At 39.9% G+C, this 18,508-nt stretch overlaps 2 protein-coding genes and 1 non-coding gene across 10 annotated transcripts; 1 reads left to right on the top strand and 2 right to left on the bottom strand.

The window, feature by feature from the left end:
• Positions 1-252: 252 nt before the first annotated feature.
• On the bottom strand, positions 253-3,334 carry LOC104609883 (pentatricopeptide (PPR) repeat-containing protein). The gene has a single exon (XM_010276308.3). The coding sequence runs from the start codon at positions 3,132-3,134 to the stop codon at positions 861-863; it is 2,274 nt and encodes a 757-aa protein (XP_010274610.1). The 5' UTR covers positions 3,135-3,334; the 3' UTR covers positions 253-860.
• A 136-nt stretch (positions 3,335-3,470) lies between these two features.
• LOC104609882 (UMP-CMP kinase 3-like) lies at positions 3,471-18,321 on the top strand. Of its 8 annotated transcripts, XR_016080978.1 has the most exons (14): positions 3,471-3,690; positions 5,540-5,595; positions 6,264-6,318; positions 7,211-7,328; positions 7,770-7,926; positions 8,075-8,155; positions 8,267-8,374; positions 8,467-8,538; positions 8,726-8,797; positions 8,985-9,056; positions 9,244-9,315; positions 9,606-9,659; positions 10,693-10,743; positions 18,025-18,321. XR_016080978.1 is itself a non-coding variant. In XM_088895923.1 (13 exons), the coding sequence occupies exons 2-12, from the start codon at positions 5,569-5,571 to the stop codon at positions 9,621-9,623; spliced, it is 852 nt and encodes a 283-aa protein (XP_088752049.1). In that variant the 5' UTR covers positions 3,471-3,690; positions 5,540-5,568; the 3' UTR covers positions 9,624-9,659; positions 10,435-10,615. The 8 variants fall into 8 exon arrangements, 7 of the variants coding, with proteins under 7 accessions (XP_088752049.1, XP_088752050.1, XP_088752054.1 ...); XM_088895923.1 differs by lacking the exons at positions 10,693-10,743; positions 18,025-18,321 and adding an exon at positions 10,435-10,615; XM_088895924.1 differs by lacking the exons at positions 10,693-10,743; positions 18,025-18,321 and adding an exon at positions 10,325-10,615.
• On the bottom strand, positions 14,645-14,719 carry LOC148804401 (small nucleolar RNA snoR101). Its single transcript, XR_016081771.1, has one exon. It is a non-coding gene; the product is annotated as a small nucleolar RNA snoR101 (small nucleolar RNA).
• Positions 18,322-18,508: the final 187 nt, after the last annotated feature.

The following is an 18,508-nucleotide window of genomic DNA, read 5'->3' as shown; positions in this document are numbered from 1 at the left end:
TAACTTGGTTGCATCTCAATTTTGGATTCTTTCCCACAAAGGAAATGGCTAGAGGTCTTTGCATGCTTTACGCAGGAATCTCAAAGGTCCATTGTCTTAGTTATGTAATTTTGTTGCTCCTTGGCCATCAACCAGCCATCTGAAATGCCGTTTTTTATGGTAATGTCATTTGGATTTCTATTTGATCCCAAGGCTCTGTTTGCAGATAAATTCATTTACACTATCAGATGTATAAGAGTGCAAACAAGTAGGGGTGCAAATGGTCCAGTGGATAAATTCATCTCTGGATTGAAGCAATAAACAACTTTTAGGAAAAATTCCCGATTAGTACCCTCTACTTTGGGCCTAGTGCCACTTTGGTCTCCGAACTTACAACACGACAATTTAGTACCCAAACTTTCAAACCGTACCAATCCAGTACCTGCCAGTAATTAGCCTATTAACTAACAATTAAGTGACATTTGAAAAAACATAAATGCCCTTCAAGTTTCATCTTATTCTCTTTATCAACCATCCAAATGTTGACAAAAAATGAACAGTTCCAAATCATTGCCTCTTCTTTTCAAGAAAGTAGGGGTCACTAGAATGCCCACTGAGACTTGACCCCAATTTTCTTAAATAGAAGAGGCAAGTATTTGGAACTGTTCATTTTTTGTCAACATTTGGATGGTTGATAAAGAGAATTAGATGAAGCTTGAAGGGCATTTATGTCTTTTCAAATGTCACTTAACGGTTGGTTAATGGGCTGATTAGTGGCAGGTACTGGATTGGCACGATTTGAAAGTTTGGGTACTAAGGGAATTTTCCCAAATTTTTAATAAGATTCTGCTCTTAATCCTTGAACAATGGATAATTTGCATTCATGAGGTTTCCTGGCTAAACATCGGAGAATTAGTCATAGAACTTGATTCTCCAACTGCCAGATGAGACAAGAGTGAAACTATTTCACCAGCTTGTGAATGTGATGTGTCTCCAGACAAGAAAAGATGAACTTTCCCCTTCAACAGAATCCAGCTGCACCCAGGAACCTTCTTCACCCTCTTCAATCCCATTTCCTTTCTAAGCATTCCCTCTTCATCACGGCGACCAGTTGCTGCATATATGTTGCAGAGCAAGACATGGGCTGGGGCATTCAATGGATCAATCTCAAGGAGCCGCTGAGCTGCATGTCTTGCAATTTCTATATTCTTCCTGCCAAGCCCACAAGCACCAAGCAATGCACCCCAAATGGCAATACCAGGCTTGAAAGGAAGCTTCAAAACAAATTCTTCTGCTTCCTGAATTTTACCCGCTCGACCCAATAGATCAATCATGCATACATAATGTTCTACCCCTGGCTGAATTGCATGCTCTGTAAACATAGAATTGAACAGATCCCATCCTCGGTCAACCATGCCAGCATGGCTGCATGCTGATAGAACACCCAAGAATGTAACAGAATTTGGATTGGTCTCTGAGTCTTGCATTGCTTCAAAAAGTTTTAGAGCCTTGTTAGCTAGCCCATGATGTGAAAACCCAACAATCATGGAATTCCAAGAAATGGTATCTCGGTAAGTCATGCCAGAGAATATATACTGAGCAGTACTTATGTCCCCACATTTTGCATACATGGAAACCAGAGCATTCTCAAGAATTATGTCAAGTATAGATCGTGTTTTCATCAATATGCAATGAAACTGCTTCCCCTGATCAAGATAAGCCATTGCACCTGCAGCTCCAAGAAGGGTGGAATATGTGGAATCTAGAGGTGTAACCCCCTCAGAACGCATTTCTGAAAAGATGTGGATAGCCTCTGCAAAGCGCTCATTTTGAACATGCCCTGATATCATAACTGTCCATGCAACGGCATCTCTCTCAGGCATTTCATTGAAAAGACAACAAGCCTCTGTAACACGACCTACATTGAAGTATCCAGTGATTATTGAAGTCCATGATATCCCATCTCTGATAGGTATTGTGTTAAACAAATGTTGGGCTTTCTCCAACTGCTCAATACGAATGTACCCATTAATCATAGAATTACAAGACTGAACAAAACAGTCATTTGAGTTCTTGGTGAAAATATATTCCGCATGATCCATAAGGCCAAATTCAGAGTACATATGAACTTGACTCTTTGATAACCTTCCATCATAGTCATCCCAGTCTAACCCGTTAACTATCAATTGTGCATGTAACTGTTTTCCAAGAGGAGGAAAACCTATACCAGCACTTGCATAGACTAGTGAAATGAATGTCTCTTCATTTGGTTTGATGTCGGTGGTACTTCTCATCTCAAGGAAAAGCAATAATGCCTCCTTATAGAAACCATTCCATGCAAACCCACCAATCATGGCCGTCCAAGAGACAATATTCCTCTCGGGCATTCTCTGAAACATGCAATATCCTTCATCCACATCACCAGTGCGACAATAACCAGCAATCAAGCTAGTCCAAGTAACCACATTGGGTTCCAGCAATTTTTCAAATAAAATTCTCGCTTCTTCCATTCTACAATTTTCACTATAGCCTTTAATCATCGTATTCCAAGAAACCTGATTCCTCTCCGGCATTATATCAAACAACCGTTGAGCTTCAACCAAGTCACCATTTCTAATCAAACCATCCATCATCGAATTCCATGAGATAACATTCTTTTCCGGCATCGCGTCAAAAAATCTTTTCGCTTCTCTAATTCTCCCAGCATTTGTGAACCCACATAGCATAGAAGTCCAAGACACCACGCTCCTTTCAGGCATCCCATCAAAGAACCGAGAAGCATCCCCAATCCTTCCCGATTGCACATAAGCAGAGAGCATTGCATTATATGTGACGAGGTTCCTTTCTGGCATGAGCTCGAAAAGAGCTCGAGCTTCGTCGACAAAGCCATCCCTGGCATACTTTGTGAGCACAGACGTCCAGTGAACGACCCCACTACGGCTGCCTCTTTGAGGCATTCTGTCGAGCAAGGCTCGAGCCTTTTGCAGTTTCCCTTCGCCAAGCCATTGTAAAAGCAGTTGAGGATCGTCGACGTCGGATCTGTTACAACGGAGAGATGAAAACTGAGGTCGGAAACGGCGGACGTGCAAGTAACGGTGGTATAGTTTGAACAATGAGCAAGGTATGAGATTGAAGTTCCAGAAGAACGAGGGCATTAACGGCAAGACCGCTGGTTAGAATCACCATAGACCTTAATTCGGAGTTTGGTTGTAGGTAGGACCGTAGGAGTTAGGACCACTCTATATTTGGACGAAAGGTCCAACCCAAACCCATGGAACCCGGACCATTATCGAGCGGATCAAGAACCATGCAAATTGGTTGTGCAGAAGTATAAAGTTTCTGCATGTTGGCCACGTGTCCATATGCAAATAATGTGCTTGTACCAAATAAATACCCACCCCTGCTCAGCTGCTGTGGGGGCTGACGTGGTGTTCCGTGATTGGCCAAATACTACTACTTGAACCATAGAGGATTCGAACTCGCGTCACTCGCCTTCGACGCGCTTAATGGCGGGCCTCCATTTTCACCTTTTCTACCGTTTACAAGACGCGTTTCGGATTCGATTTGTGCGGGGCTGAAGTTCTGGTACCTGAACTCCCTTTTCTTCTATTCCCTCCCGTTTTCTCTGCAACTGCCAAACCCGAGACCTTCACTCGTATTTCTCTATTCGAGTTGCTATTAAAGCTTCGTCTCTCACAGTCTTTACATCAGGTGTGCTGCTCAGCTCGATCTCCATTGCGTTCGATTTGATGTTACTCTTTTTCTTTGTGTTAGAACCTTTATCTGTTAAATTTCGTCTTGGAGCTGATCTGGAGTGTTTTGAATTCCAATTCAAGTTTGCATTTTTATATTTCTGCTGGTTGTACGTGGATCTTTGCAATGGATATGAATGTTTCTCCTTGTTGATCGGTTTTTTGATTGATCTCGTTAGATCTGGTTTGATTGAAGGATTAATACTTCAGATCGAGTAGTTCTTTTGTTTCATTGGATATATTTGAGACCTATTTATTTCTCTTCTGTATCAAGGTGTTCTAAAAGGCTTAAGGTGGAGGCCAGCTGACCAGGCCGTTGGTCCTGGAAAGGCGAGATGTAGGCCGTAAGCCTCAAAAAAATTCAAAAGTTACAAATGTAATCTATAAACAATTAAAGATATACAAGAAAAACATTTAGCTGAGTTCCCAATCTAATCCTGTGTCTAGGTAGATTGGCCAAATGTAATCCTGTAACTCAGTTGGTAAATTAAGGATCTGATTACCAGTGTCATGGGCTCCGTTTGATCATGGTACCGTGTCAACGCATAGAAGTGACCGCGGTGGATTATTTTTTTGGTTTTGTAAATTCTAGCTGTTAGTTGACCTCCATATTTAGAGCAACTTATACTTTAATATATTGAACCAAAGGAAATAGGATGACCTTCAAATTGAAGAAATACCGAGCTACAAATAAAGAAATAAATAAAAAACCGGAGACCTAAGAAGAGAAAAGTCGGGTAGAGGAAAGGAAACATGCTTTATATACGCATAGCTTACCTATTATGTACATGTCATAGTGAAAAACTTTTATATTCTTTGTTTTTGATATTATAATAATAAAATAGATATTATTAAACTAAAATATTCATTTTGTGGGTTTATATTCTAGTTTCCTTTTATTATTTTCTTATTTGTTAGGGTTCAATCAACACATGTTGGTTTATGCTGTCTTGAACCTTCAAAGACTTCAAAACCTGAATCAATAAGCAAAGAAGAGCTTAAAATTCTGTTCATTCAACAATTTTTCTTCTTTTTCTTTTCCCTTTTTCTTCTCACAAATATGTTGGTTTTATATGTTTTAATATAGAACTTATATTTTTTTACGAAGTTTATAGATTATTATCAATAGAAGATGGTTGCTGGTTGCTATGGAACCTAGGGAATTACCCTAGGATGCATGGTTTCTATGTAAAATAATTCCATCGACTAGGTGACAAGGTGGCCCCCTATCACCTATCTTTACCTTGGCACCTTGAAAACTATGGTCAGATAGATCACTGGAGACCTAGGGAAGGGGAGAATATTGCATGGACATCAACATGGACACTAGAGTTGGAATCTGATGTGTGTTCAAGAGTTTGGCTCGGCAAGATGAGAAGACATGGACTTGCATCAAGACAATTTATATTTTTTGAATTCTAACATTATATACCTACAAAAAAAAAATATCACCTTTGTTACCAAGTAATGTTTGATACCAAAAAAACTGGATTCATCTTGTAGATTAGCTGTTGTCATATAATTTAGGAGATTAAAAGGAAATTTTATGTAGAGCCACCCTCAAGAATCAATGGAGTGTTAAACTCAGACACGTGACTGACACAACAAATCATCCATTTGGGAGAGTACATGCAACACTGAAGAAAACATGCTTTATATATGCATGAGGTACACTTTGGCTGTGAGATGGTTGTACTAATCTTCTTACAAATTCGTTACAAGAATCTGCACTAGAGAACATATCCTGTGGGAATTATTATCTTTAGGATTATCCCATAAATGTTAACTATCTCTTCTATGATATGCAGGTTTTACATTCAATATATAGTTGGTACTCATGGGAACTGAGGTTGCTGTCGACAAGGTATCGTTTTATATTAAAAGCTTACTCATCTTTTTCTAACCAGAAATCAAACTAAGGATTTCTTTAACATCACACACTTTCATAAACTCTTTTTGACTGGTAAATAGTAGCTCTTCCATCTTAATAATTTAATGCAATGAATCCACATCTTTTCTTGTGGTTTAATGCATGACTAATCAGTATTGACAAGAACTGCCTTATGAAACATTCTCAGAACGGTGTTTCCATTCTGAGAATGATGTGTCTTTCCTTATGAAACATTTCCTGTGAGAAATTGTAATAGTTTAAGAATGACTGCCAATCTAGTCCTGGTCCATGCCGTAGCACCAGTGCTGGAGAAGATAGTAGCAGCTTAATTCTCTTACTCTCTGTTCTGTATTCTATACTTTGTACTTAAGGATATAGTTTTTCAATAATCAATGAACTCTCGGTTAGAGCTCCTTGGACCAAATGCTTCCTTGATGAATAAGCCGATGTGTTGTGGCTGAAGGCTGCCAAGTAATATCCAAAATAAGTCTAGGAGATACTAAATCCATTTAAATGAAATACTTGTACATACTTTCTGCATGCATGTCCAATTATAAAATTCACTTTGAGTATCTGATATATTCCACTCCAAAGGACTGCATCTTGATCCTGCCATTTGATAAAGGTACTTTTGGATGCAGGAAGCTAATGGAAACTTGTTAGATGAGAAGAAGGTCAAAGTTGTTTTTGTTTTGGGTAAGCTCAATGGTCTTAAGTCAGCATTCATGTTTAATTATTAGACATAGTGAACCATTTAGATATACAGTTTTCCATCTTTTGTCCAAACCAATTTTATAAAACATGGAGGTGTGATGCAAGGCATTCTACTACTTGGAGGCATGAGGTGTTTTTCAGAACATAAGAGGTGTATGCCTCTCTATAAGAGGAGGGGAAAGGAAGGGGGATTTCATCATTTTTTTTTCTATTCTTTTCTTGTCAAGACCCTCCCTAGTATATATATATATCTATATCTATATATATATATATCTATATCTATATATATATATATATCTATATCTATATATATAAATAGTTACGGATTAGTCTCCTCAGTGCAGGACTAATTACAAATTTACACTGTAATTATCTATTCTTAATAGTTTCATAGTAGTTTGAATACCCACTTGAAGTTAGCACTGTCAACAGTATATGTAATTAGAGTTAACACTTCAAGTTGGTAATGCAATTTAGTTCACAAGCTATACCAGTGGCATCATGACCTACTGTCAAACAGGCTATAAACAAAACCTGAGATATAATTTGAGCAGGAAACCTTAGATCTTGTGAGAAGTTGTTGTGAAGTTATACCAGATGTGATGGTACTGAAATAATATCATGTTCCTAGATTTGATGGGGAAATGAAGAAATAATTTTGCAGTCCCAATTGTTACCCTTAAAATGTAGAATTTTGACCTTGCCCTTGTTTTGTTTTGGGTCTTCTGTTTTTACTTCCAAATTTACATTACTTTTCTTCATATTGACAACTTGTTTGTTCTGGTCTGCCTTGTCTTGCTTATATTAACCAATTTCACTTAAGTTATTGGAGATTTCTGAGCCATTATGTGGTTGTGGTTAAATAACTGAACAGGTGGTCCAGGCAGTGGAAAGGGCACTCAGTGTGCCAATATAGTTGAACACTTTGGGTACACCCATCTCAGTGCTGGTGATCTTCTTCGAGCTGAAATTAAATCTGGTTCTGAAAATGGGTAAGATTGCAATTATTAATCAAGAATGTTTTTCCCACCCAATATCCAAACCTATCCCCCATTGCAACTGGCACTGTGAGTTTAGACCCATCCTTTTTGGCCCACACAGGAGGTTTCCTAGTCAAGCAATTAACCTCAGTGGAGGTGCAAACAATCTGATTTATAGAATATTCTTTCTGAACATATACAGTTGCCCTCCACCTGGCATCTGGCAATTCAAAGGATTGTGTCATTAGATGGCTAAGATCACCTACTTAGATTTCTACCTACATCACATTAATTGATGTTCCTCACTCTGTTCCACCATTTCTTCAATTGCAGAAGGCATTTTATTTCATTTTAATCAACGCTTTAACCTGATTGCTGCTTTTCTATTTCTTTCCATGTGTCAACTGACACTTAGAAAGTTTTGGTGTCTGCATGTTGTTTTCTCTGTGACAGTACAATGATACAAAACATGATAAAGGAGGGAAAGATTGTCCCTTCAGAGGTTACAGTTAAGCTTCTCCAGCGAGCAATGCAGGAAAGCAATAATGACAAATTCCTCATTGATGGATTTCCACGTAATGAAGAGAACCGTGCTGCATTTGAGAATGTTGTAAGTTCACTGTTTTAGTAACTCATCTTACTTACGTTAGCTTGGAGTTTCCAGATGGAAATTCTCCTAACTGATATTCTTAAAAAATAATGAGTTTGGGATACCTCCGTGTTCTGTTTTTTGTGACTAATCCTAGATTATTTTGCAGACAAAAATTATTCCAGAATTTGTACTATTTTTTGATTGTGCAGAAGAGGAGATGGAGAGACGTCTTTTAAATAGGAACCAGGTTAGAACAAGCAGCCCTTCTAAAGAATTTTTTTAATCATGGCACCCTCTATTTGTTTTAAGCATTTGAAGTATTGTTTTATTTAACATTATTCCAATGGGGTAAATGAAGGGAAGGGAAGATGACAACATTGACACAATCCGAAAGCGGTTCAAGGTTTTTGTAGAATCCAGTCTCCCTGTGGTTGAGCATTATGAGTCAATGGGGAAGGTTCAGAAGGTAATCTCTTGCTCATGTTTCCTCCTTGATACTTCATAGTCCAGAGGATTTCCAGAAGCAGGTTACAGCTTACCCATTACCTCATTGTGCAGATTGATGCCGGAAAGCCTAGAGAAGAGGTTTTTGGGGCAGTCAAGGACATTTTTTCCCCAATTGATGAAAAGGTAACACACTTTTGTCATGTTGCTTTAATAGATTTGTTACTTGTGGAGGAAAGGAAAGTACTCGATATATAAGTACTAAATCACCTCAAAATGAGTATCCATATGGCTCATGTTTCCTCCTTGATACTTCATAGTCCAGAGGATTTCCAGAAGCAGGTTACAGCTTACCCATTACCTCATTGCGCAGATTGATGCCGGAAAGCCTAGAGAAGAGGTTTTTGGGGCAGTCAAGGACATTTTTTCCCCAATTGATGAAAAGGTAACACACTTTTGTCATGTTGCTTTAATAGATTTGTTACTTGTGGAGGAAAGGAAAGTACTCGATATATAAGTACTAAATCACCTCAAAATGAGTATCCATATGGCTCATGTTTCCTCCTTGATACTTCATAGTCCAGAGGATTTCCAGAAGCAGGTTACAGCTTACCCATTACCTCATTGCGCAGATTGATGCCGGAAAGCCTAGAGAAGAGGTTTTTGGGGCAGTCAAGGACATTTTTTCCCCAATTGATGAAAAGGTAACACACTTTTGTCATGTTGCTTTAATAGATTTGTTACTTGTGGAGGAAAGGAAAGTACTCGATATATAAGTACTAAATCACCTCAAAATGAGTATCCATATGGCTCATGTTTCCTCCTTGATACTTCATAGTCCAGAGGATTTCCAGAAGCAGGTTACAGCTTACCCATTACCTCATTGCGCAGATTGATGCCGGAAAGCCTAGAGAAGAGGTTTTTGGGGCAGTCAAGGACATTTTTTCCCCAATTGATGAAAAGGTAACACACTTTTGTCATGTTGCTTTAATAGATTTGTTACTTGTGGAGGAAAGGAAAGTACTCGATATATAAGTACTAAATCACCTCAAAATGAGTATCCATATGAAGATAGCTTGTGGTTTCCAACAGAAGAGGATCCTGCAGAGGATGCTGACTCAGTGCACTGCTAAAATGAACATGACTTATTTGACATATTTGTGCTAAATTTGACTCAGCCAGTGTGTTATTAATGTGACAATCATGTACAGTTCACAAATCTTAGTTGACATATTTGTGCTACCTGTCTGCAGGCTAATAAAAATGTTTGAATTACAATTTCAATGGCGAACATAGTCTGGATAGAGGTAAAATATCTTTCAACAACTTGAAGAGTAATAATTATTATTTACTTTATGCTTTCTAGGGCATTACTTGTATGATATTATGGATTTCTGACAGGAAAACTGGATTTTGCATTCCTCCCCATGTTTAACAGCCAAGATTACAGGCCATATGTTTTCTTGAACCTTGAAATGTTGACTAAAAAACATATTAGTATTTAACTCCCTTTCTTTTAATACAGCAGCTTTGCTATACCTGCAACACTTTAATATTGTCATATAGTGCCCGTTTGGAGGGTTTTCATGCTGTGGGTTTTGGCTTTGGATGGTAGGACTCACCCAGAAACCAATAAGCAATGTTTTAAGAAATCCAGAGAGCCAAATTCAGTCATTATACAGCCATTTACGCGGCTCTCCTTCCAGCAGCTATGTATTATGCTAAGCCCTCACGGGCCCTAAGTTACTGAAAGCCCCTTTTTTTTGCATGTTCCATATATACTTTTATTGTTCTAGGTAATTAATATATGGTCTTTGTAAGTGCGCATTATCAGATTGGACAATATGAAGCTTTAGCAAGCATACTTCGACATATGAAGCTTTCTTCGTACTTGCAATTGCATAGAAATGTTGATTTTGGATATCCTATTATCTACATTGATTTGATGATTTTCTTGTATTCCTTTCTGCAGGTTGCAGTAGTGTAGTTTATATTAGGGTTTCTGAGGGCAGCATATTTGTTGATTTTGGATATCCTATTATCTACATTGATTTGATGATTTTCTTGTATTCCTTTCTGCAGGTTGCAATAGTGTAGTTTATATTAGGGTTTCTGAGGGCAGCATATTTTGTACTCATCCAAGAGAGTTATTGTTTATATTGCTAGGCATGCGCCTTTATATTTTTGTCATCCTCACTGGACGATCTCAATAATAAGGATAGTGATTATAGAATAATAAAAAAACTTTGGTTATTTTATTTTATTTTATTTTTTCTACAAATTCTTTCTTTACAAAAATGATGCCAAGCACAATCCAAGCTGACAAGTGTGAGAATGCAGGTTCCAGTTGAGAGTAGTGATCCACCCATCGATAGCATTGACCAACATTCGGTAATGGGCCTTATATTTCTTTGTTCTCTATTGCTCATGTTGCTTAGTGTTAAATGGAAAACGTAACCTTTTCTGTAGGTGAATAATGTGAAAGACTGAAAGTGATGCATGTATTACTCATAATATAGCCATATAGGTCTAGTTAGTCCAGGACCAGGACTCCAAGGTTTCCTTCCGGATGGATTATGTTATAGGCCCGGGAATAGGATCTCGTCACGGGCCGGTCCACGGGGAAAAGCTCATATTTTCCCTTGTTCCTCCCCTTCCTAGCTGAACCTATCTTGGCGTCCTAGAGGGTGATTTGTCCAAGAGATCACCGAACTCTCCTTTTACTCTCTTTCTTGACTGGAAATTTGATATCTTTATTCAATAATTTCAGCTCCTTAAATAGGAGATTACAAGAGATAAGAGTCCTCCTTGTAGGAAGACTCCTTGATAACTAAACTGCTTACATATAAGATAGATAAGACTCCTAGATAAGACTAACTAAACTGCTTACAGATAAGATAGATAAGACTCCTAGATAAGACTAATTAAACTGCTTACAGATAAGATAAGAGTAAGAAGGCAGATAAGATAAGGATAAGGTAAGATGAGCTGTGGCTAACTAGATAATCTGATGAGGGTCCCACGTTACTGTTGCTACCGGCGGCGATACTTCTTCCCCACGAATGCGTCCATAACATTACTCCCCTCCTGGATTGGACTATGAGCTTGTCCTCAAGCTTGAAATCTGGATATGTGTCTTGGAGTTCAGTCAAGGGAATCCAAGATAGGTGGAATGATTTAGTCCTCCTGGATCGGGTTCCAATGAAGGGGGTTCATCCTCATCGTCCTCTTGTTCCACCAGGAGGCAGAAAAGTCTCTTGCACTTGTGCCCTGCTGAGTAGAGTTCATCACAATTAAAACATTGTCCCCTCGCCCTGCGTTCCGCCATCTCAGCCCTGGACAAGTGCTTAATAAGGGGTGCAACAACGTTGCTCCCCTCACTAGATGCTGATCTGGAATTGTGGCTCGCCTGTGGTTTCCGTTCTTGGCTGGTTGCTGAAGATGGTGCCATTCCGAGTGGTTTCGGGGATGCCCATGCGGTTGGAGGCCGCCCCATACTGAAGGTTCCGCGGCTGGGCTGCATCTTTCGTTCGAAGGCGTGAGCTATATTCATGGTTGTAACCAGGTTAGGGGGGTGTTGCATCTCCACATCCACCCTCAAGGGTTCTGCTAACCCTGCGGTGAACATGTCTACCTACTGGTCCGGTTGTACCGAAGCTGCTCTGGCAAGGAGGGTTTGGAATTGGCGCTAGTATTCAGGCACCGTTCCCGTCTGTTTGAGGTTGATCAGTTCACCCAACGGGTTGCTCGTCAATGGGGGCCCAAACCTAAGGAGGCAGTAGGATTTGAATTGGGTCCAACTGAGCCCGGGTTCCTCTTGCTCCAATTTATAAAACCAGAGTTGCGCCTCCTCCGTCATGTGGAATGCGACCAAGCTTACCTTGTCGTTGTCCCCTGTCCGTTGGTTGCGGAAGAACTGCTCGCATCTGTACAGCCATCCCAAAGGATCTCCGGCGTCGCTGTATGAAGGGAACTCCAGCCTGCTATACTTGGGAACGACCGCGGCTACTGGGGGGACGACCTTGTTGTTCGTCGGACGACTCCGTCAAGTCTGGCAGTGGCTGTTTGTGGTTACAGCCCCTTCTGGATTCCTCTCCTTGTTAGAGAAATACAATTCCAGCAAGTGTCGCAGCTCCCGGACATCGTCTTTGACCTTACGAACCTCCACGCTGGTTTCCATGAGCCTATGCTCCAGTTCGTGGACCCTGGATGATAGCTGCTCTAGATCTTCCATGACGGTAGGCTCTGATACCAAATTGTTATGGGCCCGGGAATAGGATCTCGTCACGGGTCGGTCCACGGGGAAAATCTCCTGTTTTCCCTTGTTCCTCCCCTTCCTAGCTGAACCTATCTTGGCGTCCTAGAGGGTGATTTGTCCAAGAGATCACCGAACTCTCATTTTACTCTTTATTGACTAGAAATTTGATATCTTTATTCAATAATTTCAGCTCCTTAAATAGGAGATTACAAGAGGTAAGAGTCCCCCTTTTAGGAAGACTCCTTGATAATTAAACTGCTTACAGATAAGATAGATAAGACTCCTAGATAAGACTAACTAAACTGCTTACAGATAAGATAAGAGTAAGAAGGCAGATAAGATAAGGATAAGGTAAGAAGAACTGTGGCTAGCTAGATAATCTGATGAGGGTCCCACGTTACTGCTGCTGCCGGCGGCGGTACTTCTTCCCCACGAATGCATCCATAACAGATTACATGACTATATTAAAGGCTGAATCTTGGGTCTAGGTCTCAACAACTGTTTATGGGTCAGGGTCCACCAGAACTCACCACAATCCCATCCAAACGTCAGGTCAAGACCCATGGTTAGGGCTGTCAATTGGACTAGATTTGGTCCAATCTGGTCCAGTCCAACATTGGTCCATTTACAAATGGACTGGACCAAATCTGGTTCAAATCCCATACAAACTGGATCCAGTCCAGTCCAATTGAAATGCAAATGGACCGAATTGGACCCAATCCAGTCCAAATTAAATGTTTTCCATACTTAAAAATCAACATAAAAGGATATGATTTCATTTCACACAAGCAGTTTACTACATCATCTGCCGGTTCAGTTGTGAGTCACTACCATTAACATCTCAGTAAACCTTCTCATCTCTGTGGCTCTATAGTAATCAATTATCAGGGATAATACCAGAATCTATTGGAAATTGTACTAAATTGGAAGAACTCTATCTTATTGAGAACCAGTTAGTTGGAGTTTTGCCTAAGAGCCTGAACAATCTTCAGTTCCTTGCTTACTTGGATGTCAGTTCGAACAGACTTGAAGGCAAGATAAAATTGGGGGGTTCAGGTAGTTGCAGGAATTTGCAAGAGTTGGTCTTGACTTACAATCAATTTGATGGAGAAATACCATCAGGCTTGGGCAATTGCAGTGGCTTAAGATTCTTGTCAGCTCTGGGTAATAAATTAACAGGTCAGATCCCCTCTTCCTTTGGATTACTAACTAAATTGGTGCTACTTTACCTCAATGAGAACTCTTTGTCAAGGGTAATTCCACTAGAGATTGGGACTTGTAGTTCCTTGAAGGAATTACTCTTGCAGAAAAACCAACTCGAAGGCAAAATTCCAAGTGAGTTGGGATCTTTGAGTAAATTAGAGGAACTTGTGTTGTTTACAAACAAATTGACTGGAGAGATTCTAATAAGCATTTGGAAGATTCCAACCCTCAGACATCTCTATGTCTATCAGAACAATTTGTTTGGGGAATTACCTTTAGAGATTCTAACCCTCAATGTCAGTGATGATGAGGCAGAAAAGGGCCCTAATGCTGCAGAGGCCTTGAGGGCTCAAGTGAATGCTGAAGAAAGAGATGAGCAGACTTCAAGTTCAAGTGGGAGTAGTGAGAACAGCAGTGAGAGTGGGAGTGGGAGTGGAAGCAATAGCAGTGACAGTGAAGCAGGTGATGAAGATTCAGTCAATTCTATCTGAAATATCAAAGTAAAGTGGGGTTAACTTTTATTTACACACCCCAAATAACAGGTCTTAAGATACAACAAAAACAAAAAAGTGCTTGCAATCGGTCAAAGGGAAAAACAGAAAAAACAAGTAAAATGTTCCTCCATGTTAGGGAACATATTTGGATCATGCAGGAATATTTGTGCAAGGTGCTTTAGTGATTTTTACCTGCGTTTGTATGGTCTCCAAACTCCCATTAATATCTTTTATAACTCTGACTTGTAGAATTTGACATAGAGCAGTAGTCCACTGCAGCCAATCCCTCATATACCATCACATGGCTGATATCTACTTCCATAGGCTTTCTAATGAGAGCAACCTTTCAGAGCTTTTTCTATTCTATGTACTTGTCAACACATGAACTTACCTTAGAGATCAAGTGTAAGACATCATATGCATAGACTTCACTTAAAATGAAAGAGTAAAAAGCCCAAATTGAAAAAACAAATTTAACATCTAAAAGTATAGGCATCAAAGGCCAGAATATAAACAGGAAAATCAATTATTTTAGGCAAAAAAAACTTAAAATCTAATCAATGCTGACATTTTTTTGTTAGGTATGTAAAAAACAAATTTATTGTTCATGGTCCAATCAGTGAAGTGGATTTTTCAATTACATATCCAACCTAATTTATTGTCCTAAAAGAAATAGAAAGCCTAACCCAAATTATCAAAACCTGTTAATCCCAAACAATAGTTAAATATATATACAGGGTCAGATAACTATGAATACAGTTGGGCAAATGTTCAAAATATCACAATGTATCAGTGAACCCCTCTCAATGTAATTGTCAGTACATACTGAATTGAACAAACAGAAAGAAAAAAAAAAACATTTCCCTTTGGAAACTCCCATTTTTTATATCGTTAAAATCATTAGATCACATCCCTTCCCAGCGTAGGTATGTAAACCGCAACCTGCTCTTTGGAGAAAGTTCATGCAAACCATTGGTCTTGAGGCCACTGTCTTATTTATTTTATTACAACAAAAAAGGGCAAATTGTCACAAATGACTTCAAAATTCCTATCTGATTAATGAATCAGTCCACAAATCTGCTGAATCCCGTTAGTATTGACATCTATTACAAGCTATAATCCTCAACAGTGATGCCCAGCCCAGATGAAAAATCCACTTCGACCTACTTAGCTCTCTGAACACTCTTAGCTTGTTAGCATGTGAACTTGATAAAGATCATTTTATTTAAACCTCGAGGATAAGGATGAACGCCTCTTTTGATTAAACCCAAAGTGCCACGGAAAGGATAGATAAGATTAGCAATTTGCCTTCTAAAGTGATTAAAAGATATATTAAAGGGAAATTTATGGTTTGTTCCTGTTGTAAGGCTTAATTGTTCTTTATAGCTGTTGTTAGTAGGACAGTTTCAACTACTAGCCCTTTTTTCTTTCTTTTCTTATTGTTCTTATTCTAGGATATGCCGCCAGGGGCATACTTGTAATTTCATCTCTTTTATAAAGATTAATATAAATAGAAAACTGGCGACAGCCAGTACTGATTTTTTCTCCTCTCATCCGTACCTCTCTTTCTCTCTCTCTCTCTCTCAATCACCACAAGCGACCACATGGTATCAGAGCAGGCTTTCTGGATTGGAAGAGACCTATGATCCTAGCTTCAGCCTTTCTAAAAGTGATTGAACGTGGCTACCTTTACAGAAACCCTAGCGGTGGCTTGTCTCAGTTCACTCTAGCAGCTGTACCTATAGAAACCCTAGCGGCAGCTTGTTTTTTAGTCCTCTCTGGCGGCTGTATTTGCAGAAACCCTAGTAAGTTCTGGCGGCTACTTCTGTTGAAACCCTAGTGATCCCTAGCGGTGTTTTTCTGAGAAACCCTAGCAGTTTCTGGCCATAGGGTGGTGTTGGTGCAATGAAACCCTAATCAAAGAAGGGTGTTGATGGTGCAAACTCCTCGGTTATCCAGTGCTAAACAGGTGTGTTTTTGTTTCAGTTTGTTTCAGTTCTCTTTATCCAATGGTGCATAGGGCTCATGCCTTGATTATATGATTACTAGTTTGGACTTTGGATGGTTAGAGTGGGGGAACCACATTCAGACTGACAGTAATGTCTTTATTTGTGGTGCTGAACCGATGACCGGATTGTTTACTGTTCTGTTTGGACGTTGTATTGACTGAACCCTTATTCTCAGCAGTAGACCCTGTGTCCTAGCAATTTTCAATAATTTGTTGCTCACATTTTAGGAGCAAACCTTGAGTTACCACATTCTAGTTGTGGCGGTTGTGCTGTTGGGTGGCATTTGGACTGGTTTTTTGTAGTATTCAATGGCAAGTCATGAATTAACCTCACCGAGGAATACACCAACCCGCAACACAGCAAGTATGGGAGGTGAAAACATGGTTTTTCCCATGCCAATTACTCCCTTGAACGGTCTGAACTACCTAGAGTGGGCTAAGAGTGTAAAACTCTATGTAACGACAAGGGGTAAGGCTGGTTACATCAATGGAAGGGTGAAAGAACCCGAGGGTGAGATGGCCGAACATGATAGGTGGGACCAAGAAAACAGTATGGTGATGTCTTGGCTCCTCGCAGCCATGGAATCTGATGTGAAAAAGAATTTTATGTGGGCAAACACCGCTAGTGAGATCTGGAAACATGCCAGAATTACCTATTCTGAGCAAAGGCATTACGCCAAGGTTTACCAATTGCAAGTTGAGTCCTCAACATGTAAACAGGGAAACTGTAGCTTGTCCTCATATTATTCAGCCCCTACCTTCATATGGAAGGAGTTGGACCATTATCAGGCCATAGAGTGGAAGCACGATGGTGATGTTAAGGCCTACAGGAAGCTGGTCTCTCAGCAATGAGTGTTTGCTTTCTTGTTAGGGTTGAACCCTGTATATGAACCATTGAGGGTGTAGATCCTAGGAAGCAAAGAATTGCCTACGGTACACGAAGTATACTCCCTTGTCTAATCTGAAGAAAGCAGGCGGAGTGTGATGGTTACAGCTGAGGGGGAGCAACAAGTTGTCTTGGCTGCGATGAATAACAGTTCAACAAGAAAGAAAGGTGATCCTAAGAAGGCAAATGATAAAGATAAACTATTTTGTACCCATTGTAGACGGTCACGACATACACGTGACACTTGTTGGGACATCCATGGGAAACCCAAGTGGGCAGCAAAGAATCAAGAACAGGGTAAAGGTCGGTTGAAAAGAACAAGCACAGCAAATGTGGCAACTCAAGACACTCAAGTTGCCGGTAGTACCCGGGACCCCCCTAATAAGCCTGACCCCAAGGAGGATATAATGAATTCATTCAGAGAGCATTTGGAATCTTATGGTAGGGCATTGCGGCAAATGGACAACTCAGTCACGGGTACTCCCTCTACTTCTTTTGCATCTACTTCAGGTAATGTGGCTTCTGCATTCCATGTCACTCCCACATATTCCCCTTGGATCATTGACTCAGGGGCCTCAAATCACATGACCGGTAAGCCTAACTTATTCCAGTCTTATAGTCTTTTGTCAGGAAGGGATTGGGACTTGCAGATGGTTCTTTTTCTTCCATTGCAGGTCAAGGATCAATATCCCTTCCCCATGGCCTCAACCTGAATTGTGTATTGCATGTCCCTCAACTTCCCATAAACTTGCTTTCAATTAGTAGCATTACAAACTCCTTGAATTGTAGTGTGACCTTTTTTGCTGACTTGTGTGTATTTTAGGATCTAACTTCTGGGATGACGATTAGTAGAGGAAGCCTAGTGGACGGTCTCTACATTCTCGACAACAAAGCTGGTCTCTCCGTGTCATCCTCAGAGTCGCATAGTTAGTCAAATAAGAGTCAAATTTTGTTATGGCACAGTCGTTTAGGTCATGTTTCTTTCAAAATAATAAAATGTTTGTTTCCACTTTTATTTAAGTCATGTTCAGTGTCAGAGTTCATGTGTCAAATGTGTCAGTTGAGTAAACGATGTAGAACAACCTTTCATTCAAGCAATAAAAGATCAAATGTTCATTTTCATGTTGTGTATTCTGATGTATAGGGGCCTACAAATGTGATCTCTGAGGGCGGATATAAGTACTTTATTACATTGATTGATGATTACTCTCGCTATACATGGGTAATCCCTATGCGTAGCAGAGACAAGGTTCCAAAGATAGTGAAAGACTTCTAGATGATGGTGTTCACGCAGTTCCATGTTGAAA

This window comes from Nelumbo nucifera, chromosome 1, assembly GCF_055504915.1.
Source record: "Nelumbo nucifera cultivar China Antique chromosome 1, China Antique-T2T, whole genome shotgun sequence".
In the NCBI taxonomy this organism is placed as follows: domain Eukaryota; kingdom Viridiplantae; phylum Streptophyta; class Magnoliopsida; order Proteales; family Nelumbonaceae; genus Nelumbo; species Nelumbo nucifera.
Note: the sequence above shows the minus strand (reverse complement) of the source record. Positions and strands in the feature narration are given on the sequence as shown.

Bases quoted from the DNA above. Each gene is read 5' to 3' on its own strand.
- LOC104609882 (XM_088895923.1), top strand. From the start codon at position 5,569: ATGGGAACTGAGGTTGCTGTCGACAAG. The intron at 5,596-6,263 runs GTATCGTTTTAT...TTTTGGATGCAG, and splicing joins CTGAGGTTGCTGTCGACAAG to GAAGCTAATGGAAACTTGTT. The intron at 8,539-8,725 runs GTAACACACTTT...CTCATTGCGCAG, and splicing joins TTTCCCCAATTGATGAAAAG to ATTGATGCCGGAAAGCCTAG.
- LOC104609883 (XM_010276308.3), bottom strand. From the start codon at position 3,134: ATGCCCTCGTTCTTCTGGAACTTCAATCTCATACCTTGCTCATTGTTC.